The sequence below is a fragment of the Sceloporus occidentalis genome, unplaced genomic scaffold, assembly GCF_023333645.1.
Source record: "Sceloporus occidentalis isolate IW3139 unplaced genomic scaffold, rSceOcc1.0.p SCAF_7, whole genome shotgun sequence".
NCBI lineage: Eukaryota > Metazoa > Chordata > Lepidosauria > Squamata > Phrynosomatidae > Sceloporus > Sceloporus occidentalis.
The window spans coordinates 52,948,042-52,973,362 of record NW_028316987.1 but is presented as its reverse complement, the minus strand read 5'-3'; the positions used below and the strand labels follow the sequence as shown (position 1 = coordinate 52,973,362).

The window sequence follows — 25,321 nt, the reverse complement described above, 5'->3', positions numbered from 1 at the left end:
AAATAGGCAAGTACAAATTGCAGGTACAGGAGTATTCCAAGATAGATGCACACAGTAATATAACTGCCTTCAATGAGATATGTGTTATAGCCTACTAGTACTAATATGACAACTAAGAAGGCTTGACTAGCTGGTTCTTTATACTGCTTTCTAAAACACAGATATTTGCTATCTCAGGGGCATTTTCATTGAAGGAATCAGAAGGCTCAAATAATAATTATCAGATCTACATCTGCCATAACAAGAATATTTTAATTGTTCAACAGTATTATTAAAAATGTGGAGATACCTCTATTTTTAGGGATCTAAATACCCTAAAAGTATCAGATCCTGTCTGATCTTAGAAACTAAGCAGGGTCATCCTTGGTTAGTACTTTGATGGGAAATCACCAGTGAATATCAGTTGCTCTAAGCTATACTTCAGAGGAAGGAACTGCCAAACCATCTCTGAGTATTCCTTGCTTTAAAAAACCCTACGAAATTCATGGAGCTGCCATAGGTCAACTTGTGACTTGAAGGCACACACATACACATACACTAGCTCTATTTTATGCAGTTTTTCTGATGAGACCCTCATTATTTTTTAACACTATTGATAAAAGTTCTTTTTATTGAATGTGAGTTTCTGTATCGTGCTGGTGTCAGTTCAGAATCACTGGTTTTATCTCATGATGTTGATATAAGAATGGCTAAACAGTGAACTGTTTCTAACAAACAGAAAGGTTAATTTACACCTGCTCAGATAAATTTTCCTAACTCATTGGGATCATATTTTGTGGAAGAACAAGCAACTGTGTCTTCTACAGCAGAATTCAATTTATTTATTTTAAAAAATGCAAGGTAATGGTGTAACAATAGAAATCCATAGTTTACAGTGGAGATTTCCCAGATGCTATGTATTTTGGAGGGCAGGATGGGGGTTAGAGTAATCATATAATCAAAAAAATTGTTCTCTTCCTTTGATATGGTAGCCTCAGGTTGTGATCTACAAGTGTGATTGTACAGAAGGTCTGAACTGGGATGGTGGAGGTCTAGGAGGCAAAGGGTGATAAGTGTTGAGGGAGATTTTCTAGCATTCCCCAAAACTGATCAGTAGCAGTTTGGAAATGGAGGGTTGGAACTGTACCTCTCAGCCATTCAGCTGATAGGAAGAAACCATTCTGGAGCTAGAAAGAAAACCATTGCAGAAGAATACACTGTATTGTACATATCCTCAAGCAATAGCCTAAAAGAGACTAACCCTTGTATAACCTGTGGTTATGCAAGCATGAATCACACAGAGATTTTGGGCTCAATTTCAGCATTCAGAGGTGCTGTACTGGTTACAGAATTCATATATGAAGAGATCACTCATATATAATCCCCCAAATAGGAATTATTATAAAACCTACCTGTCAGTACAACCTTATTTTTTTTCTTCCTGTGCATGTGTGAACCCTTATTGAGAATCTGTGGTTACATTTATACATTATGGCAAGCCATAAATCCCTGCTTAATAAAACCATGGGCCTAAATGAAATTACAGTACCCTTCTGAAATAGATTAATTAAATGAGTTGGATGTCGTCTTATCCTTCAGCAGAAGATTCAGTGGGTCTGATCTAGTTGGGACTAGAAGGTGGAATTTAGCCATAAAGTGTGTGTACTGCTACAAGCACTCCATTTGCTCCTCCTTTGAACCTCTCTGTGCTGTCAAGGAAACAATCCAGAAGCTAAAATTAAAAGAAATAATAAATTTGTTAAATGTAGCTACTTATAATGTCTGAACAAAGGACTGTACAAATCAGGATTTGGAGGCTAGTTTTAAGGGAAGGATTGTATAATGAAGGTTCATAAGGCAACTTCAGACTCTGATTTAAAGCTGGTTTCTGGTCTGGGGGGTGGGTGGGTGGGTGGGTTGAGGTGGGAGATCAGAAACCATAATCCTAGGTTTGGATTTAGATATCAGTGTAATTGTGCATTGCTAATTTGTTTTCCCAGTTATAGAAAGGGAGGGCAAATCTGGACCAAACAGCATGCTGCTTTTGCATATCATGATTTAATCAGCCAGAATTCATGGCTTGCTAGGATGTACTAATACGGCCAGTGGCACATATGAGACTACTGAAACCATGGATTTGGATATATTTAGTGAAATCTACAGGGACAAAAAGACCTTGAATCTGAACAGGCACGGAAATTGCTTTCTTTTCCCCTTCTCAAAGAAAAGATACATGGTTTTGAATGGGAGCTATGGACAGTTCAAACGATGATGTCATTAAAATGGCAGTGTGGCTAATTTTCCAATTAGCCTCCTGCTGTTAGATGATTATAAACGCCATTTATTAAGCTTTTAAAATACTGAAGCATTTACTTTCCAGAAGTACTCAGGAGCATACTTGTAGGCTAGAAAAGAATTTTGTGGAAAGACGTCCGTATGAGTTATTAATATACTGCACCTGTTCATTTTCAGGTATCCTAAGAAAATGTATTAGTTCTAGGAAGGGACCTTATTAACACCTTACTTAATATGGTTGACAGTTTGGCATTAAAAATAGGTTTTAGGTTACTACAACAAGAGAAAAATCTGAAGTAACTGTTTGTGATGGATGATTTTGTTGCATAGCCTCCAATTTAGAAGAGAATAGTGATTTCCAGACCCTTAGGATTTCTATCCAATTACTTAAAATGTCACCGGGAAAGTAATGAAAAATTATTCTTCATGGGTAGCTTATACAGTGGAACCTTATTATACTCAGGGGATCCGTTCCGGATCCCTCTGCGTATAAAAAAATCCGCCTATGCTCAAGCCCCATTGTTTCCAATGGGGCTCGTGCGCGGCGGCGTGGCGGCGCGCGAGGCGCAACGGGTGCACGCACCCATTCAATTGAATGGGACGCGCCGCCCCTTCCGCCCCACGCGCGCCAGCGGCTTTGAGCGCCTATGCTCAAAGCCGCCTATAAAAAGACCGCGTATGTGGAGGCTCCACTGTATATGCAATACAAATGTAGGAGTAGCTACCTTGACCATAAGAGAAATTCCAAGCTGTGTAGTATGGTGATAGCTTTATTAGGCCAACCTGAAAGACAAAACTTTGAAAGCTTACACAATAAATTTTGTGCCTTTTTGGTTGGCACAATTAAGTTATGGGAGCAAGCTGGCCATTCCTTAGATGAGCCTTTCTGTTAGCTGCTTTGTTTTGCTTGGTTCTTCACTTTAAAGCTTTAGATTTATGTGTTTGTTTTAGCTGCTCACGTTTCGCATTTGGAGAATGTCTCTGAAGAAGAAATGAACCGGCTGTTGGGGATTGTATTGGATATAGAATATCTCTTCACCTGTGTTCACAAAGAAGAAGATGCTGATACCAAGCAAGTCTATTTCTACTTGTTTAAGGCAAGTTGCCCTTTTTTGTTTCCCAAAGTAAATTCCTTGCTGCTTTCCAGCAACAACAATAAGACTCATAATTTAAAACTGCATAGTATTTTACCTAAAATGTGTTCTATTTTGCAATGACTTTTTGCATTTCTATGCCATTAGCTTTCTCAGGCATGGCATAGAGATGTTTTGGATTACAATTGCCAGATCTCCCAATAGCTTGTTTAATGGTAATAGCATATGTGAGACTCTAGTCCAGAAAATTTGGAGGCCCACAGATCCTTAGCCCCTAGAATAGAAATTCTTTTTTCCTTTAATAAGTGTATGTAGGGGAAGAGAGGTAAATGTTTTAGCCCCATAGTGCTTTTATTCCACTAGAAAAAGGATGGTTGAACTGACCATTATTTAGTTGCCTTTGTTTTTCCTATCTGCCAGTAAGCTATATAATAAACAGCGTTCTGGTTAGACTAATGGATAGATTGGGATTCTAATGGCCCTCAACCCTGAAGCTCAATTGGTCAAGTCACTGCCTCTCAGTCTAATTTACTTTAGACACCATACTACTAGCAAAAAACATCACAGACTTGGAATACTTACTGAGGAAGGTCAAAGAAGAAAGTGAAAAGGCAGGCTTAATGCTGAACATAAAGAAAACAAAAATAATAACCATGGAGGAACTACATAAATTCAACCTAGAAAATGAGGAAATCGAAATAATTAAAGAGTTTGCATACATAGGATCAAACATTGAACAGAATGGTGGCTGCAGTCAAGAAATAAGGAGAAGAGTAGGAATGGGAGAGGCAGCTATGAAAGAACTAGACAACATCCTAAAGAGCAAAGAATTACAACCAAGCTCTAAAGTTACACTTATACAAGCCGTCATATTCCCTATCACCATGTATGTATGTGAGAGCTGGATAGCGAAAACAGTGAATAAGAAGAAAATCAACGCATTTGAGATGTGGTGCTGGAGAAGGGTGCTGAGAATACAGTACTGTGGATAGCCAAAAGGACAAACAAATGGGTCCTTGAACAGGTCAGGCCTGAAATCTCCTTGGAAGCCAGGATGATCAAATTGAGGCTTTCATGCTTCCACATCATGAGAAGGCATGACTTATTGGAAAATACAATAATACTAGGAAAGGTGGAGGGTAGCAGAAAGAGAGGAAGACTGCATGCCAGGTCGATAGACTCAGTCAGGGAGATCAGAAGCCTGAATCTGCAGGACTTGACCAGAGCAGTGAAGGATGAGGAGGGGGGGGGGGCTTGGAGGTCGCCATGACTTGAGGCCAACTTGAGGCAGTTAACAACAACAATAGTGAAGATAAAAGAGGAGTGTATGAGTTTTCGGCCCCGCCTTCTTGAAGAAAGATTGAGATAAAAATGACATAAACATATTGATTTATTTGTTTATCACTCTTTACAATTAAAATAATTTATCTTTTTAAAAAAACTCTTTTCAACAGCTTTTGAGGAAGTGTATATTACAGATGGGGAAGCCTGTTGTAGAAGGATCTTTGGAAAGTCCTCCATTTGAGAAGCCTAGCATTGAACAGGTAAAATATCTTCTCAAATGTCTTCTAATAGCATGTTTCTCCTTTTATCTAGGGGGAAAAAAGATTTTGAGACCTCTGACTAATGTTGACCAAATGGAAAACTGAATATTCACATTAGGATAGTTTTATTCTTTTTAAAAATGCTGCCAGCCATTTAAAATCAATTGCATGTATTTCAAAATGCAGTTTGCACTTTCATCTGAATGTGTAATGATTATATTTAGTTTAAGGAGCACTCTTTTTTAATGTATTCTTTTGTACATATCTGCAGAGAGGCCTTTGTTCTTTAGTTCAGTGCCCCTGGAAATTGGATGGAAAAAGCACCTTGTAAATTGGAAAATCCACCATTAGCAATACAAAAGAGGAAGTTTAAAAGGAAGCCGGTAGATGATAGCAATTTGTATCACTACAAGATCCTAGGTAGGTAGCTGATATCTTTAGCAAACAAGATCCTGATTGAGGAAGGTAACTATAATAATTAGCTATCTGGATATATGTTAGCAATTGTTGAAGTATATGAATTGTCTTCTTGGCTTGGGACTACAACAATGCCTATTTTTTTAAAGGAACAATGTCTGTTGTGAAATACAAAGCTATTTAATTTTGAGTAGGTTCTTCATGACTTTTAGAGTGAAACCAAGACCCAATTGATAGATATGGAAGTGGAAAAGTTGGACTTCCAGATGCTGGAATACAAATTCCATCATCCTCAGCCATCATGGCCAATAGTGGGGCTGATGAGAGTTGCAGTTCAGTAACATATCGAAAGCCACACATTTCCCACCCTAGTGATAGACTAGACTGGTGTCAAGTAATTTTGATTGACGTTAGTCAAGCAATAATAATGCTTTCTTGGTATTGATTATGATGGATGAGCATTCATTAAGATGTGTCTGGCAGTGGTTGCCTGGTGGATATATGAGCCTCAAGACAGTGGTCACTGCCTGGGACCCAACCCCCCCCCCCCCCAACCTTCACATATTTATGCAGGGTAACAAGGGGTCAGATATGCTGCTTTGACTGTGCCCTCATCTCTTGGTGAGTTATTTTTAATGTGTGGGATTTGGGTGATGTTTGGAAGGAGGAAGCTTAAAATTTTGTGCACAAGAGAAGCAGCTGCATATGTCTTCTGAACCCCAATATGAGATGAAGAGTGTGGCTTCAGCCTATAATTTTTAGAAATAATTTTAAGAATATTTGAAACACACAACTGAGCACCACTATCTACAAATCTTGGAAAGGGACCATGTTGACTGGAGGACACTGACAGTTTCAGTCCAGAAAAGTAGTTTTTCCAAGCTCCGGCTGTCTGAAAATCCAACTTGGTATTTGGTTTCTAATTTATTCCCTCCAAGAAAGCCAAAGCTAAATGTCATGAGTCTAAAATTCAAATTTAGATTTAGGGTGTCAATAAAAAGATCTGTGACAGCCAATGTCATGTTTTTTAACCAAACTATGTATGTATGTATGCATGTAGGCACACTATATATGAGGTGTCTTTGGTTTGTCTTGACCCATGCTGACATAATTTCTAAGAAACAGTCATGTAGTTGGATTCTCTAGTAGTGGTCATGTCACAAAGATGATGTGTGAATTAAATCTTACCTAATCACTGGAGAGAAAACAGATTTTTTACAGTTGGCTTTCCACATTTGTAGCTTTGACCTATTGCAACTTTGATTATTCACAGATTTAATTAATATGTTCTGTCTAGGAATCTCTGGTTCCTCCAATGAAGCTCTGCCAGAAATTGACTATAGAGTCACACTGGAGGACCTAAAGATTCCTAGAGACAGCACTTCTCTTGGCATTTGTAGGTCCTCCAGTGCAATTCTGTGGTAAACATCTTTAAATTGTTGGCCATAGAATTGCGATGGAGGACCTAGAGATTCTTAGAAAGGTGTTCTCTCAGATAAAAAAAAGAGTAGTTTTTTTTTAATTTCTGGTTTTTTCATGGGGGTTCTGTGTCCCTAAGCTCAGTAAATGTGGAGGGCCCACTGTAAACAGAAAATATGCATTAAGAGCTTAATTTCTTCACAACCAAGGCATCATATTGGCTTGTTGGTTATCTTAATTAACTAGCCTTATTTTTTTTATTCTTTTAAAAGGGAGTTAATAATTTTGTGCAATACAAATTTAGTCACCTTCCATCAAAAGAGAGACAAACAATAATAGAACTGGCTAAAATGTTTCTAAATCGCATCAACTACTGGCACCTGGAGACACCTTCTCAGCGAAGACAAAGGTCACCTAATGATGACATTGCTGGATATAAAGTGAACTACACAAGGTAATAATAATTGTTTCGGGTTTTCACTTTGATCTTAAAGGATAAGGATCTTCATGGCACATTGTCTGGCTCAAATTGCTGTTAAGCTTTATAGCTGCAGAGGTCCCACTCAGAATCCAATCTGGGAGTCTTTGGCCCTAGTCGAGGTATCGTGTCCAGATGACGCATGCCCTGATTCTGACTCCAGGGCACCATGACACCGAGCGCTGCTTCACACAGCGTGCAGTGTCATGACGCTCCTCCGGCGCTGCATCCATACAGCATTGTTTCTGGGACATTATATTTTATTGTATTTTAATGTTTTAATGTTGTTAGCCACCTTGATCTTAATAGAGAGGTGGGGTATAAATATTATACTACTACTACTACTACTACTACTACTACTATCATTATTATGGTGCCCTTTCGGGGGTGCAAAAAGGAGCCGCTTTTTGTGGCTTCTTTTTGTGCCCTCGAAAGACCAGATCGGGGCCACGGCGTGAGGTTGCTGCGGCCCTGATCCAGCTAGGAAAGGGGTGGCGTCCCGCTGCCCCTTCGGGACAGTCTGCCGAGCCCCTTTGTTAAACAGTCTTTTCAAAATACATGTACAGAATTTATTTGTGCTCCCTATTTGGGTTGTTTGCAAGACATGGATTAAACATTTAGGAGGTTCATTAAACAAACTGATGGTTAGATCGTGCAAAAATTTATTCTGTAAAACGAGGAGCTATTAAGTGAGTAGTTAGAAGATTTTTGAATGAGATACTTAATTTATGGATCAGTTCGCTGGGCTGACGTATTAATCTTTCTCCTGCAGGTGGCTTTGCTACTGTAATGTTCCCCAGTTTTGTGATAGTCTACCTCGATATGAAACCACACAGGTTTTTGGGAGGACACTGCTGCGTTCAGTGTTTACCGTCATGAGACGTCAACTTCTAGAACATGCAAGGCAGGAAAAAGACAAACTTCCTCCTGAGAAACGAACGTTAATTCTCACACATTTCCCAAAGTAATTCTTTTCTTCACTTGTAGACTTTATAATTAACCTGAAATCTGTGTCTTTTTCTTTGATTACAGTCACTGCCAGTTTTACAGATTGCCAAAAAAGGGAGCAAAGTGATTCCCTGTTAACTTCTACCTCTCTAGAGGAGTATATCAGAATTATTCAGCTTTATCTTTCAGAAAAATACATTCCAGCAACATTATTTGCCACTTTGTTTGCATAGGAAGAAACGTGAGATACAAATAAACTGAAATCTTAAGTTTTACTATTGATTTTGAAAGGCATACTATATACCCTAAAGGCACCAGATTCCTGGCTGATCTTAGAAGCTAAGCAGGGACAGTCCTGATGTGTACTTAGATGGAAGACTACCAGTGAACACTACGTGCTGTGGGCTGTGTTTTAGAAGAAGGAACTGGCAAAACTACTTCCTTGCCTAAGAATACCCTATGAAATTCTTGGGGTCACCTAAATTGACAGGAGACTTGAAAGGGACATAGACTCATATTTTTAAGTATGACTGAGGCTGGATTAAGTATGATTAAGGGCCAAAAGACATTGTGGAAATAATCCAGTTTGAGATTGCTTTAACTGCCCTGGCTCAATGCTAGCGAATTCTGGGAACTGTAGTTTTGTGAGACATTTAGCCTTCTCTACCAGAAAGCTCTGGTGCTACACTAAACTACAATTTCCAGGATTCCCTCACACTGAACCAGGGCAGTTAAAGCGGTCTCAAACTGGATTATTTCTGCAGTGTATTTTGGCCCTGTGTTAACAGAAGTTTAATCAAGCCAACATGTTAAGTGTTTCATATCACACTTAATGGTGGTGGACACTGCCATGGATCCCAAAGTTTTGCTCTGTAAATAGATCCAGCTTCCACTTATGGAAGAATTTTACCCTTAGAAAGAAAGTACTGCTCAGAGTAGGGGGCCTTTTACCAATAAAAAGTCTTTCCATTCATGAAACATTTAGGTTTTAAGCCAGAGGATTCTGGAGTTGACTTGATGTTAAAACTGATGAACGCTACAAGTCAAGTTTAATGCCTTATGCCTTGACTTACTTAAAGTGATTCATGTACAAAGACAAACAACGTGATCCCAAATTCACTAGCTGAACACATCTAGTAGCCTAGACTTACTTAAATGATTCATGTACAAAGACCAACAATGTGATCCCAAATTCACTAGCTGAACACATCTCGTAGCCTAGAATAGACCCACTGAAATGAATGGGATATGATTGAGCTAAAATTAGATTTAGCTTTTTAGGAAATGAACTTAGACTTTTAACATCACTTAATAGAATGACACCAAGTATATATTTTCTTATCTATTTTAATATATACCCCCCCCCCCCCAAAGACAATACTTATACTGCCATATTACAATGCTTATGAATATATTTCATATTATATTGGCTTATATGCCTGCATAGTATGTTTAAAGGTAGATTTCTTGTAAACTGGTGATTTAAGTTATTTGCTGTTTCCCTTCTGAAGACAGTTTTGCTAATGGACATAAAGTTACTATCTTCCCCTTTTCATAGCAATTCGTTCATATCTGAGTAGCAGTGTACATTAAGCTGCTTGTAGTTGCATGGCTTTCAGTGTGCCTTGATAGTAGAGCCAAGAAAATGTCATTTTACATAATCATTGTTCTATAATGGTTATAATGTATTCATGGATGGCAATGGCAAATGCCATCGGAACAAACTTCCCAAGAAAATCCCCTGACAGGTTTGCCTTAGGGTTGCCATTAAGTCGGAAGCAAGGTGAAGGCACACAGCAACAAGAGCAACAGCAAACACTTGCATGCAGACACATAAGTCAAATAAAAGGGATATAATTCCCCCACCTGCACAACACACAGACACACACCCTACTAGATTAGCAGAGAACAAATTGGTCAGCAGCCAAACATAAGAGATGTTGGTGAAATGGCGATGTGACTTGCTAAATGTTCAAATGTCACAGGCATCTGCATATTCAAACACAGATCTTCAAATAATAAATAAGATACAGTAGATGTCAGTGGCTATCCACCTCAACTTGCTGCTTTCAGAAGATATGGGAGTGCACTATGGAATCAACCCACCCAGTTACAGTTAGTTATGATTTAATTCCCATTTATTGCACTGAGAGAAGTGAGCACACACTTTCATCTTCCCAGCAACTTCCTGGGGAGAAAGGGTTATTTTAGACCATTGCTGTCACAGTACTGAATTTTGGTGGCAAGTCATCATTTTAGGTAGCACCAAACAAGCCACATTTTTCTTTAATAAGAAGGCATGTGGAGAATGTGTGTCTTGTTTTTAAAGAAATATGTGGCTATTTTGCCCCTGCCACTAATGCACAGTAGCATGAAACCAATGTTGGCTGGGCTAGGGCTGTAAAATGGATGGGGTATATATGGTCTATTCCTGATTTAGATTATTAATTAGTTTACTGAGATATTATTTGAGTTACAGCATTGGCTACACTGCCCTTCTGTCAGGGCTGGTAAGATGGCTGTTAAGTTTTTCCTAATGGAAGCGTGTCTTCCACTTTCAGAATCTGCACGTATTCTGTTTGTTCCTTTTCTTGAGCTGACAGTAATACGTAACAAAAGCTATTTATTTCTGTCACAGTGAGATTGCCAATGTAGACACCCTCAATCCTTCCATCTTTCAGCAAAGGTTGGGGGAAGCAAGTGCATATATAGAGTTTACGTGAACCTGTGCATAGTAAAGAAAATAACAAATATTTAAGCATAAATAATAATAAATAAAATAATTTTTTTATTTCTATCCTGCTTTTTGCCAGGCAATCAAAGCGGCGTACAACAGGTTAAAATACATCCATATATACATAACACCCCCCCTTAAAACAAGATTAAACAATGTAAGATTAAAAACTACATATTAAAACCGACTAAGCTAAATAAAAATCATCATAGGCAGAGTTCGCTGGATGGGAAGTCTTATTTGTGGCCGAGCATTTTTATTCCGGGAAGGCTTGCCGGAAGAGATCCGTCTTAATGGCTTTTTAAAAGCTCTCTAGATTGGTAATTTGATGGATCTCATCCGGCAGGCCATTCCATAAATTGGGAGCGGCCCTTCTTATACACGGATTTTTAATACACGGATTCAAGCATACATGGTTTGAAAATGTTCAAAAAATGTATAAATTTCAAATATCAAACCTTGATTTTCCATTTTTTATAAGGGATACCATTTTGCTATGTCATTATATTTAATGGGACTTGAGCATACACAGATTTTGTTATACATGGGGGATCTTGGAACCAAACCCCAGCATATAACAAGGGCCCACTGTACTACAAATCAATCAGAAGGAAAATGTTGTGGTGGTGTTTTAAGCTAGGTAGGTGTATAGTGGGGCATTGATCTTTAAAGTACTCACTTTGCACCAAGGAAAAGATTCATGAAATCCAATGGTGTCACTGTGTTTGGTGTCACCTAGTGTGTGTGTGTGTGTGTGTAGGGGGAGGGGAGATTGCAAATTCAGCTGCATTGGCGTTTTAATCAGGAAACACGAGTCTAATATGCATTGCAGAATTAATGCAGTTTGGGACCTTTTTAACTGCCATGGTTCAATGCTGTGGAATCCTGGGATTTGTAGTTTGTTGTGACATAAGAGCTATCTGAGAGAGAAGGCTAAATATCTCACAAAAATATAAATCTCAGTTTCATAGCATTGAGCCATGGCAGTTAAAGTCAAACTGCGCTGTTTCTGAAGTGCAGATCAGACCGCAATCTCTTTGCCATCAGCTTTCTCCAAAAAGAAGGCTTATATAAGCCAACAGTATGGGCAAAGTTGGAATGAAATCTCAAATGACTTTAATATTATTTATCACTGTGAGTGACAGTTTTCTTTTTGTAATGATTTCCAGTTTATTAAAACTTCCTGTTTACCAAAGCTGGATGTGATGGTGAAACTGCCATTTAGAATTCTGAGTGGGTTATTATTTTTCAAATCAGAGTTCCCAATAGACCACTAAAGAGAGAATTAAGTAATCATGTCTTCTTTTTTAAAAAAGACTGAGGGTATATTACATTATTGTTCCTTTTATGACTTGTTCAGCTTGGTAAATTTTTCACCATTTCAGAGGAAGCTCCATAATTCTGGTGCTCTAAATGTGATCCATTGCCTGATATGATCTGTAATATGTGTATAAATATGTTTGCAGTGTTTGGGTAGGTTTTTTTAGCGATAAAGAAAATGTTGTGTTGCCAGGTCAATAGTAAAGACTTTCCAGTATCTGTTAACATCAGTGTTGTATGGGGATATTGTTTTGTTTGTTTGTTTGACTCATTCAATTTTAGGTTGCAAATATTATGAGCATTATTTTACTGAAAGAAAGTCTTTGTTATTCATTTTTTACTTACATTAACATCCCTCAGGTCTGTTTCCAGTGATGCTTACATTGACTTCTAGGAATGCCTAAATTTTGAAATAATCTGTTTATTCATATAGTGACATGCTTTTCTGCCAAAAATGACAAGGCAGCTAACCACAGCAAAGTTCAAATAAAAAGAAAGACAGTTCAAGCATAAAATCAAATTTATGTGAATTGTGATTTGAATCAATAATAATAAAAAAATAACTGACCCATTAGGAGCCAGAGGCCTGCAATAATAAAATGCTGTCTTTGCCTTTCAGTAAAACAACAGAGGGGAACCTCCCTTGCATAGAGGTGCATCTACACTGTAGAAATAATGCAGTTTGACACTACTTTAAGTGCTGTAGCTCTGTCCTATGGAATCCTGGGATTTGTAGTTTTAAAAGCTCTTGAGCCTTCTCTGCCAAAGAGTCTTGGTGCCTCACAAAATTACAAATCCCAGGATTCCATAGGACAGAGCTACAGCACTTAAAAAAATGTCAAACTGCATTATTTCTACAGTGTAGATGCATCCTGGAAGTAATCTCCAGAAAAGCCCTCTCTCATGTTCCAAACAAGGCTCAAATAGTTGTGGAAGGGAAGAGCTTTCCCCAGCAATCTTAATACTTGGGAAGAACTTTAAGGAAAAAGATGATCCTGATCTTGTTTGCTTGGAGGCTGACTGAAATTTGTTCTTTTAAGGGGTCAGAGAGGGATTGCAGTGTAAAAGTGCACTGTTGCTCAGAAAGGCTTTGTTACTTGTATATTGTATGTAGTTATTGTCTAATGACCTTGGCCTGCCACTTCTAGTGTAGAATGCTCATTAATTTGGTGTTATTATTATTATTATTATTATTAATTATTTCTGTTGTAACAGAGAACTTGTCTAGATACTAGAAAATGTGCTGGAACTAATGTTTGAGCTTCTAAATTTGTTTCTCTAGAAGGGAGAGAGAGAAAAAAAACAAAGGGCCCATACAGACAGGCCAAAATAAAGCTGCTTCGGTCACTTTGGAGGTATGCTGTTTAAATGATGCATGCGTCCTAAGAGTCCAGAAGCCACGCTCCAGTCCTCATTTAAACAGCATACCTCCAAAGTGACCCGAGGCAGCTTTATTTTAGCCTGTCTGTATGGGGCCAAAGATAGGGTTTGTAAAAGCAAATAATACTTATAAGAAAGACTGATTCTAGAAATGTTGCTATACATTTAAGAAGTGCATTAAAACATCTTACTGAATATGATAATAATAGTATGGACTATGTCATATCAATGCTTTATTTAATCTTAGTGCCAGAGCATATGCTTTAAATGTAGAAAAGCCTAAATTCAATCTCCAGCATTTCCAGGTAGAGCTAAGAATTACAGCTGCTGGAAATAATAATATTGTTCTAATGAAACAGTGCAGAGTTGCTGCCAGTCAGTGCAGGCATTATTGAATTAGATGGAACAATATGATGATGTCCAAGACAGATTCCTGTATCTCAGTTTTTCCCCCTCAATTGTTTTTGGTTAAATGGGTGAATTTGTCTCTGTTTCCGATATCTGACTGAAGAGATCATGTAATGGGACAAGTCATGTTTATCTTGGTAGAATAAATTCTGTAAGTTAATATTCCCTCCTCACTTTGTACGTTCAGGTTTTTATCCATGCTGGAGGAAGAGGTCTATAGTCAAGGTTCTCCCATTTGGGATCCAGATTTCATAGCATCATCTTCTCAAAGTGCCCAACTAGGCATCCAGACAGGTAAATGTACATTTAAGGCATGGCAGGATGAAGACCAGTGTATATTTGATGTTAACTGCATGAGTGCATTCAGAGTGTGTATGTGGTTTGTTATGTGAGTAGCAGAAGGACAGGATTCCAGGAAGTGTTGGACTGTGTGGAAAGTAGATGGAGAGATAGGGACCGAACAGAAAGGCCAAAATAAAGCTGCATCGGGTCACTTTGGAGGTATGCTGTTTAAATGACACATGTATCTTAAGAGGCCACTGGAGCATGGCTTTGGCGTGGCTTCTGGCCTCTTCTATTCTTCTATAGTTTCACAAACGCCAGTTCTCTAAAATCACTGCATTTTAAGGGAAGTCTCTATTGTGTCAGCGAGAACTTATCTTTGAATCTAGACAGGGTGGCCAGATATTATAACCACAAAGGAGGATAAGGCACTTCAAAATGTAGGACATTCAATAAAAATATACGATACATTAGAAAATAAAAGCTAAAAACACTAATATAGGTGTACATTCATTTCATATGGTTTATTTAAAGCTGTTACAGCTAGATATTCATTTCAAGAGGATACCTTTATCTTTATGTTTCATATACTATGTTTTATTATATACTCAACTGAATTTTTCTGATGAACTTATCTTCATTAAAATGTCTCTTTGGCTTGCAATCTAGAACTCTAAACAAAACAAATGCTCAAAATTGTACTTTACTACTAACAAACCCTTGACTGAACCTACATTTAAATTAATCCTTTCATTTGCCCATCATGTTGAAATAAAGGGGAAAAAACACTTTCAACATGTACATTGTGTCCTAAGGCAGCCCGTTTTTTGCTCTCCTTTTCCCTTCTGAGAAACAAACACCTTGAGCTTTGAGGGAAAGTCTGCTGCTGCTCCTAAGGTAAAATACTGTAACTTCAGAAGGATCCAGCCTATTCTATTTGCATCAAGAAGAGGCTGTCAAGTAGTTAAATTTCTTGAAGGGGAACAACAGACATTCAATGGGCTTTTTAGTCATGTTCAAAATAAAGAACATTTTGGAATTCCATCTGGACAGAATGTTGAAATATAGGACATGTCTTAGAAAAGGAGGGCATATGGTCACCCTGATTCCAGAGAATAGCTTCTGAGAAGCAATATTTTTTGGTCAACAACTCGAGTCTCTCTCCATTCCTATATTCTGAAGGCTGAAGTCACCCTTTTTAGGGTTGTCAGGTGAAAAAGAAAGAAAAAAGAAAGGGACCCAGTATCTTTAATGATTACATGGAAGAGGGAATTTCAGCTTGTGTAACAAGCAATACCTGCAAATTCCTCTTCTGCAAAATTATTAAAGGTGCAGGATTTTTGTCCCATTTTTCACCTGGCAGCTCTGTACCCTACAGCTGTGATTCACATACCTCCCCCCCAACCCCTCCCATCTATTCTGCTTACATAAGGATTAACATCATATCAGGTTTGGTCTTACCAGGAAAAACAACAGGACAGTTTTGCACCACAGAGAAATGCAATCTCCTAAGTGTAGCCAAATGTTATATATATCCTGGTCATTCAGCAATTATTTTTCTATGTTGCTGTTTTCTTGTTAAAAATGTTTTAGTTAGTATGTTGGTTCTTGTTCATTAACACTCAAATGGAAGAATGTGTAACTAGATTTATATATACAATGTTTGGGTAGAAGCAAAAGAATAAATTCCAGTGAATTTACAAAGTGCAGCTGTCATCCTGACAGACTATACAGGACTGAATTTAGATAAACTAGCAAGCATCTGGTAACATTATTGCTTAATGAAACTTAAAATTGAATGTAACATTTCTCCCCAAGTGCTTGAAGCACACTATTCTTTCACAGATTATGTGTTTGACTATTATGGTTCACTTGCCTACAGCCTGCTAATTTTTATTCAGTTGACTAATTGGATTATGCTTAGGTTTGATCAAAATGAGATGCTTTTTTTCAATAGGGGTGCTTGGCAAAATATTCTTAATATTGTGAGGGTAGAGAAAGCTATAGTACTGCCCACTAAAAGCTGTAGCTCAAAACAGCTAAATGACACCAGATTGGTGCAGGTTGCACTAAAATGTAATTTTTAAGGGCTAGCTATTTGATCCAAAATTTAAGAACTGTTCCAATAGTCCTCTGAGGCCACAATGCTGTTTAGCTCAATTAGACATTTACAATTTATTTCATTTCATTTTTATGCCACATTTCTCCCAAAAAGGGACCCAAGGTGGCTCACAAGATAAAAAACTATTTTAAAAAACAATTAAAATAACCTAGTTAAAACAATATAAAATTAAGATTAAAAACATACAAAAGTTAAAAAAAACCAAAATATAAACATACCCCACGTAAAATGGTTAGCTAGTGAAGCTGTTTCAACAAAGGGGTTAAGTGCTCCCTATAACATATTGAATTTGGCATGGATCAGCTTTGGCCACAAGGCCACTTGACTACTGTTGCCAATCAGATTAGACAGTCTTGAGTTAAATGGATCATTGGTGTGGCTCTACTTAAATCAGCCCTTTTTTGTGGCAATAACACATGCTTAAAGCAAAAGATTTTCCTGGTCAAAAATTTGTGAATCCTGGAAGAATGTTTTTGTCTAAGATCTTACTTGACATGGGTTGCCCTGTACTGGATTAATCAGGCAAATGGTTAAGATGAAGGCATCTCTCATATATATATATATATATATCTTAAACAGTACTGAAGTGGGAAATTGTGTGTGTGTTTCCCACTTCAGTACTGTTTAAGTTGTAAATTCATGTACTGAATCAGCACTGCAGCTTGCTTTAATTCTTTCCTTTCTGTGTATTTACAGTTATTAGCCGTCCTCCTGTGGTGAGGTCTGTTCCATACAGTGCAAGCCCCTCATCTCTGGAACAATCCACTGGGGGAAATATGAGTCCTGCTTGCAAGGCTGCTTCTGGTCTAGACCCAAACTTAGGTAATGTAAAGAGCAATGGATTTTTACCATTCTTGTGCACTTTTGTCAGCACAATCTCAATCCACAGCCAGTTTTTGCTGAGCAAGCCTTATTGAAGTGCATGGAAGACAGGAGTAGGGCTGCTATGAATATGTTGCTTTGTTATGGTTTGGAAACATGTTATGCTATACAAACATTCGTCAGTGGATTGGATCCTACTGATACCAGTGTGTCTTAGGAATTTATCATACTGCTTCCATTCACACTGCTGTTGCAGTAATGAAGGGAAGTACAGTCACCCCTCTGTTTTCGCAGTCATGGGATCCGCGTCCCTCACTAATGTGCGAGTGGCAAATGGAGAGGGACAAAATGGGGTGTACACCTGCGTGTGACCACCACCATTCAAGCCAATGGGGCTTGAATATTGGCGGTTTTCACGGGGTGGGGGTGGGTCCAGAATGGATCCTCCGTGAAAATGGAGGAACGACTGTACCTACATATCGATTTAGGAGCATTACCTACCACATGTCTCTCCATAGGTGTGACTGGGCTGTTGTGAGCTCCTCATGCTCTCTTTCACATTCATCCTCAAGCCACCTTTCTGCCCTATGCCCTACCCATCATGCCTTGTGTTTGTGTGGTGTTTTTTTTAACCTGATTGAGGAGTTGTGTGAATGTGGTTTAAAAACAAAAAAGGGGGATGGTGGAGGGAAAAAAAAAGCAAATAAGGCTGTTCAGGAATGAGGAAGGGCAAGGAAGAGGAGGAGACACTGACACCACATAATTGCACAATCCCAAAACTGCCATGGGAGTAATTCACCACACCTGAGGACTAGCTAAATCAGTGCTATTGGGATCACACTTCAAGGACAAGGCAGCGACGAGAAGGAGACGGCATTGTGCAATAGGTATGGCCAAAGGCACTATTACCCAACTTGTATGGCAGTTTAAAAGCCCCATGTGATCAAGTCCCTAGTTCAGCTAAAGCTGGATCCTACACACTGTTCCTCAGTTAATGCTCCCCACCCCATTATTGTTCTTGCATGGCTTGTGGCTGCTAAGGTTTCTCTTGAAATATTGAGAAACTCTTTTTAAAAAAAAACCTTGGAAAACTTGGGGGAAAAGCTGTCCAAATTACCTGCTAATATTATGTTCTTTAAAATGGCATCCATTTGATAAATACTTGTATTTAAAAGTTTAGATCAGGTGTGGATATTGTGCAGTCCCAGTGACCAAAGCCATTAGCATTCCTCCCACTACCTTTCACTGAATAAATTTGTTTTCCCACTATGCAAGGTTCCCTTCCTTTCTAGAAAACATACAAATGCTTTGAAATGCAGTTTCAGTGGGCTGCTACCCTGAAACAGCAAGACTTCCTTCCAAATACCATCTCCATATGCCCAAAGTAGTGACCATAATGGCATGGCAGAACTCTGCAGGAGGTTTAAGTGTGCTATAGAGTCCTCTGGGCTCTGAAGTGTGTTCTCATCACCAGTTCAGACTGCCTCAGATGGTTATATTCAATCTCACACCTGTTTCGAATTCTGTGCTACCAAGAAGTCATAAGAACTGCAGTGATGGAAGCAAATCAGTTACTCTGGGCTTTAGTGGCTCATCAGACCTGTAGTGAAAAATTATTTAAAGTGATAATAGAGGCAAAACTGAGGAAAGCAGTTTTCCTTTGTTTGATTGTGGTTTGGCATATGTTCTATGTGTTTCAAGTGAGCATTGAACCAAACTAGACATCTATACTTGATGATACCACAAAATCTATATATTTTCATCCTCAGATGCCAAACCACCTTAAGAGAAAACAGAGGCTGAGACAAGGGTCTCTTCCTCCTTTTTTCATACTCAGACCCATGTTACCTTCTCATCCAATTGCCCAAACTCAAGCTACTTTGTAAACTTTGACAAAGCTTTTTCCCTACTTCCCTTTGGGATATTTGTTTCTCCAGTCATTATCACCCATAGCAATTAATGAGGCAAGTCCAAAGATGGTTATTTTTAGTTATCCTGGGCTTGAAATTCTAAGCTGTCTCCCTGTTGCGTTCAGTGCCATATGTGCAAAATGTTCCACAATGAAAGTTTAACTGCCAGACTAGCTGATTCATGTGTTAGAAGAGAAATCACTCTTCTCTGTTCTTAATACAGCCTTACTGCTATCTCATTTCTCCAGCAGTGAGACACACAGTTGGGGGCAAAAGGGAGAAATGAAGAAGCATTTTCAGTGGAAAAATAGTGTTGTGGGATGGAATTAAGGAGCCTTTTTTTTGCCCACAGAAATCTTCCATCTCAGTAGCTGAGCCATAAGATGCTCCCATTCACCCCACAGTTGAGAATTGCAGACTGTGTTGTTAGTTTTTTTAGATGTCATAGAGGAGAAAGGTTGGCTTTGGAGATCTTGGCCATGATCCAACCCTCCAGTTTGGTATCCAGTGTCAACAGACTTGATTTTCAACTTCTTTCCTCTGGTACAGTTCTCCTGGTGCTAAAAATCTGCTGTAGAAAATTTACCAGTAATTCTGCAGGAGGTAGAAAAGGGGAGGCATGATAGCTGATTTTGATGGAGGCAGTGATATATAGTGGAAACAAATCATTGAATCCTGGCCATTTAAGAGCCACTTCTGATAATTTACAACAAATAGGAAGTGCCCACATTGTTAATATATATTACTAGAGTACTTTTGGAGTCTTTTGATGGTTAGCTATTGTCAGTGCTGCCTTTTATCAACACTGTTTTGTGAATGATCACTGTAATTATTTGAGATATGTAGAATGTGGATAATTATCATTAGCTGCATTTCTTGCATTTACAGTTGTCCCTCCAGATTTGCTGACATCCCGTTCGCAGTTTTGAATTTCTGCAGACGGGAAGCCAGGAGAGACAAAATGGTGTGCGCGCGGAGCTGCCTACAGGAACACACGGCCATTAAAAACAGTGGGGCTCTGATATTTGCGTTTTTCCCGATTCGTTGGGGGGGGGGGGTTCTGGAACGGATCCTCTGCAGATTGGAAGGGACAACTATAATTCTCTTTTGGCCTCACATCAAACATTTCCCCCACTTTTTCCTACATCCATGTGTGAAAATACTTGCTAACAGGATAAAGTTGTACACATGGAATGAAACAGTCACCTGCTCTGTGAATGACTAAATTTGTCAGTTGTCAAGGCACCCCAAGATAATTTGTTGTCATTGTTCACAGACAGCTGCTGCTTAGAGTAGGTGTTATTTTTGCTGTTTAGTTTATGTTATATAAGATATGGAGGAGTTTTTCTATATTATGAAAAAAAAGAAAAGAAAAATTATCGTATACAATACCTTTCCTTCTCATGGGACTCTTTATTTTCATGGTTTGGGCTTTTTTGAAAGCTCTTTAGATAAATATTAAAACATTTATACATGATGGATTACAGAGAAATCTTGGCTTTTTGTATTTTAGGGTGCAACCAGAGCTGATTTCTTTCCCATTTGTTTCATTAGTGGCTTCCTGTTTTTACAGCTGAGTACTGTAGTGTCCCCCTAGATATCTGAGACATAGCAATGAGATACTAGCCTCAATCCTCTTATTAGTCTTGAGTAGAGTAGGCCCACTGAATCAATTTGATTTACCTGTGTATTAGCACACTATTCAACTTATTAAGTGGTTTTACTTTAGTTGAGATGAACTCAACAGAATACTGAACATTGTGAGAAAACCTATGCAGATTTCATGACCAGGGCTTTTTTAAACAGTTAATTAGACTGGTGGGAAAGAAGCATGGGTTAATGTTCTATTGTTATATTTAGGCTGTGATGATCAGAAACCTTTGGATACAGCACACCTAATCTGCTGAGTAATAGCCACATGCACGTACCCTGGCAGTATAGCATGATTTAAACATTAATTTCTGTCTCTGTGTGACCCTCCAAATCTTGTTGGAGTGAAAGGTTCCAGAGCACTAGCCAGCATAATTGTTGTGGAGGATGCTGGGGGATGGAATTCAACAACACCTGGGAAGGGCACATGGTTCCTGCTCCTCCTTTAGTTATTTGCTGCCTTCTATTTTATGGCTTGTTGAATACTATTGTTTTTCTAAGAGTCCATATTTTACATTTTGTTGGTATTGAAATGGTGGTTCCATACCTTAGGGTCATTTGTTTACAACATAAAAACTGATTTAAATAGCTGAGCCACGTCTAAGAGAATGTTCATTCTCCATGGCTTGAATCATTCAGACCCTATATGGCATGGGTCTAGGTTATCGGAAAGACCGTCTCTCCCCGTAAACCTCTAAGATCATCCAGAGAGGACTTTCTCTCTGTTCCACCGCCTTTCCAGGCTCATTTGATGGGAGCAAGAGAGAGGACCTTCTTGGTGGTTGCTCCCAGACTTTGGAACTTCCTCCCTAAGGAGGCCAGGATGGCCCTATCCTTGCTTTTCTTCCATCAGCGTCAAAATATTTTTATTTTGTCAGGCTTTTAAAACTGACTGGTTTTAATGCTATGCGGTGCTGCTTTTAAGGTTTGTATATGTTCTTTTAATGAATTTTAATGTTTAATACTTTAACTTTATAAATTGTTCAATCACTTTTAAAACAAATTTTATATTTATACTTTTATTAAAGGACTTTGTATAGTTGGTATAGTTTTTAAATATGTTGTTAGTTGCCTTGCGTCCCATCACTGGTAGAAAGGTGGGACATAAATGAATAAAAGGGAATGAATGAATGAATGAATGAACCTTTATCAATGATGTGCTTTAGTTTTCTTCATATTGTTACCTACTCCTTGCAAGATTACTTGGTAATGGAGACAAATCATGTGTTCAGGACTGATCTGTGATAAAACAGCCACAACTGCCTCTTTAGGTAGTACAGCTGCCACCCATTTGTACCCATATCATAAAAAGCAGGCATTATTTTAAGCCATGGTGTAAGGGGAGTTTTTCACAGCTACAAGTAGTATAAGTTGACATTTTCCTTTCTGATAATGTTGACTCTCTGCCCTGTGATGCAATTTATATGCAGTGATGAAGTCTTTAATTTTTAAACAATTTCATTTGCTGTGGCTTTATTTCCCAGGAGAAAAGAGAAAAATTAATGAGCCTTATTCTGTGGAGGATGCCAAGAAACCAAGAGTTGTAGGAGATATTCCCATTGAGCTGATCAATGAAGTGATGTCAACCATTACAGATCCAGCTGCAATGCTTGGTCCAGAGGTGAGCCATGTTAACTTTGGCATGAGCCAAATTTGTGTAAAATTTGAACATGGCAATTAACGTTATTATTTTTGTTGTTGTTATGCACCATGAAGTCAGCTTTGGTTTATGAGAAATCTCCATGAGCCATTTCTCATGAGGTCTGCTTTGCTGTTGCGAACTCAGGCTGTGGCTTCAATAAACTGTAATGTTATCTCCCCCCTCCTACTTTAATGAGCATTCATATCTTTTCAAGTGGACTGTATTATTTCATGATACATCCAAAGTGCAATTTGTTGTTGTTCGTTAACTGCTGTCAAGTCAATTTTGACTCATGGCGACCCATTGAATGAGAGACCTCCAAGCCTATCATCAACAGAGCTGATGAGGTCTTGCTTCCTTGACTGAGTCTATACATCTGTAATGTAGTCTTCCTCTTTTCCTACTGTCTTACCAAGCATTATTGTCTTTTCTAGTAAGTCCTGTCTACTCATAGTATGGCCATATACAGCAGTCTCTGTTCAGTCATCTTGGTGTTTAGAGAGAGTGTAGGCTTGAGTTGTTCTAGGACCCATTTATTTATCTTTTTAACAGGCCACACTATACGCAGAAATCTTCTCCAGCATCACATTTCAGATGAGTTGATTTTCTTCCTATCAGCTTTCTTTACTGTCCAGCTTTCACAACCATACTTAAAAATGGGAAATATAATGGCATGGACAATCATAACTTTAGTATTTAATGTCTCTTCATTGCTGTCCTTCCAAGGCCTCATCTTCTTCTGGTTTCTCGTCTGCAGTCTCCATTCTGGTTGAAAACTGAGCCAAAGTATGGAAAATATTGAAATATTCACTGGCTGCTTTAAAGTTATGTAAATCATCTGTTATCATTATTTTTGTTTTCTTAATGTTCAACTGTAAACCTGCCTTTGTATTTTGTTCCTTGACTTTCTTCAGTAACTGTTCCAAGTTTTGCTATTTTCTGTTAGTAGGATGATGCCATCCACATATATTAAGTTGTTGGTGTTTCTTCCTCCAGATTTCACGCCTCCTTCATGTGAGTCTAATCCTGCTTTAAGTATGATGTGTTCAGCATATAAATTAAATGGACATGGTGATAAAATGCAGCCTTGCCTGATCCTAACCAACTGGAAACCATTCAGTTTCCCCATCTTCTCTCCTAACAGTAGACTCTTGTCCTGAGTACAGGCTACAGAAATGTTGTGGCACATCCATTTCTTTAAGAGGGATCCATAGTTTTTCATGATCTACACAATCAAAGGCTTTGTTATAATCTACAAAGCACAGGTTAATTTTATTCTGAAATTCTTTGGTGCACTTCATTAGCCAACTTATGTATGTAATATGATACCTAGTGCCTCTTCCTTCCCTGGCCAGCTGGCATTTCTTACTCAATATATGATAAAAATCTTTGTTGTAAAATGTTGATCATTGCTTTACTTGCATGGAAAATTAATGCTATAGTCCTGTGGTTACTGCAATCCCTTTCTCGGGACTGAAATGTATATGGAGTGTTTCCAGTCCTTGGATCATTGTTTTATTTTCCATATTTGTTTTAGTGATTTTAGTGAGAACTCTGTAACTTGAAGCAGCACTATTGGTATGTCATCTGTTCCTGGTGATTTATTTTGTCCGAAGTGCTCTAAGTGCAGTTTCCACTTCACTTTCTAAAATTGAAGGTTTGTCTTCATATGGTTCCTCTTCAAATGAATGTGTCACCCTTTCATCTCTTTTATATAGTTCTTCCATGTATTGATTTCCATTATGTTTTTGTTTCTACTTGGTCATGTAATGTGTTTCTCTCCTGGTTGTATAGCATCCTCTCTCTTGGTTTAAATTTCTTTTTTATTTCTTGGATCTGATGGAAAAGAGGATCTTTTCTTGTCACTTTCTATTTCTAGCTTCTATTGTGACAATGGGATTGATTTGCTCTTGGACCCATTTATTTGTCTTTTTGGCAGTCCATGGTATCCATAAAACTCGCCTCCAGCACCACATATATAAGATTTATTGGCTACAGATAATCAAATAAGTTTATTTCACACCTGGATTCTTTTCAGCTTCAAATGATTTAAGATATGTGGTGTCAAGTTGTTGGAGGTCATCATTCAGTGCACTATTCAAACAGCCTACTAAACAGAATAAGCTGCCATATACAGAATTAGGTCATTGGTCCATCCTTTTCAGTATTTTAACTAGCAACAGTTCACCAGGATGTCAGGCAGAGATCACAGGCTTCCTGATCTGTGTGTGTGTGTGTGTGTGTGTGTGTGAGAGAGAGAGAGAGAGAGAGAGAGAGAGAGGATGCATGGGATTTAAAAACATTTTTGAAATTAAAGCATGTACTGTACCACTGATATAACCTCAACAGTGATGGACCAGTAAGCATCCTGCTTTTGGAGAACAACTATGGAGAACCGGGTTTAAGTCTCCACTCGAGCATAAAAACCCACTGGCTAACCTTGGGCAAGTCACATTCAGCCTGAGATGATGGCAGTGGCAAGATCCCTCTGAAGAAACTTGCCAAGAAAACCTTATGATAGGGTCACCTTAGGGTCGTCATAAATCAGAAACAATTTGGAGGCACACAACAACAACAAAAAACAACTTTGGTAGGCTATCACACCTAAGAAATGCTTTAAACTAAAATTTCTGTTATGAGATAACTGATGTGAAATTACTATGTCTTTAATGATAAAACTTTTTAAGTGTTAAATAGAAATGTCTACATCAGTATGAATTATTAACAGTGCTGCACGTTTCCCACCTAACCTAAACCTAGTGCTAGTCCAAAATAGAGCAGATTCATGGAATCAATTGCTATATGACCAATCAAGACAAATGTAAATCTTGTTCCCTGGTGCACTTACTGTAGCTGGCTAGCAAATTGACTTAACTT

The 25,321-nt window shown here is 38.4% G+C and overlaps 1 protein-coding gene across 3 annotated transcripts in view; it reads left to right on the top strand.

The window, feature by feature from the left end:
* Positions 1–25,321, top strand: part of KAT2B (lysine acetyltransferase 2B) — a 62,069-nt gene that overhangs the window by 19,230 nt on the left and 17,518 nt on the right. For all 3 annotated transcript variants that reach the window (XM_089532950.1, XM_089532949.1, XM_089532951.1), the window contains exons 3-9: positions 3,226–3,371; positions 4,823–4,912; positions 7,021–7,202; positions 7,999–8,190; positions 14,204–14,310; positions 17,117–17,242; positions 22,287–22,423. In XM_089532950.1, coding sequence (XP_089389076.1) covers positions 3,226–3,371; positions 4,823–4,912; positions 7,021–7,202; positions 7,999–8,190; positions 14,204–14,310; positions 17,117–17,242; positions 22,287–22,423 — 980 coding nt within the window. The remainder of the gene's footprint in view (positions 1–3,225; positions 3,372–4,822; positions 4,913–7,020; positions 7,203–7,998; positions 8,191–14,203; positions 14,311–17,116; positions 17,243–22,286; positions 22,424–25,321) is intronic.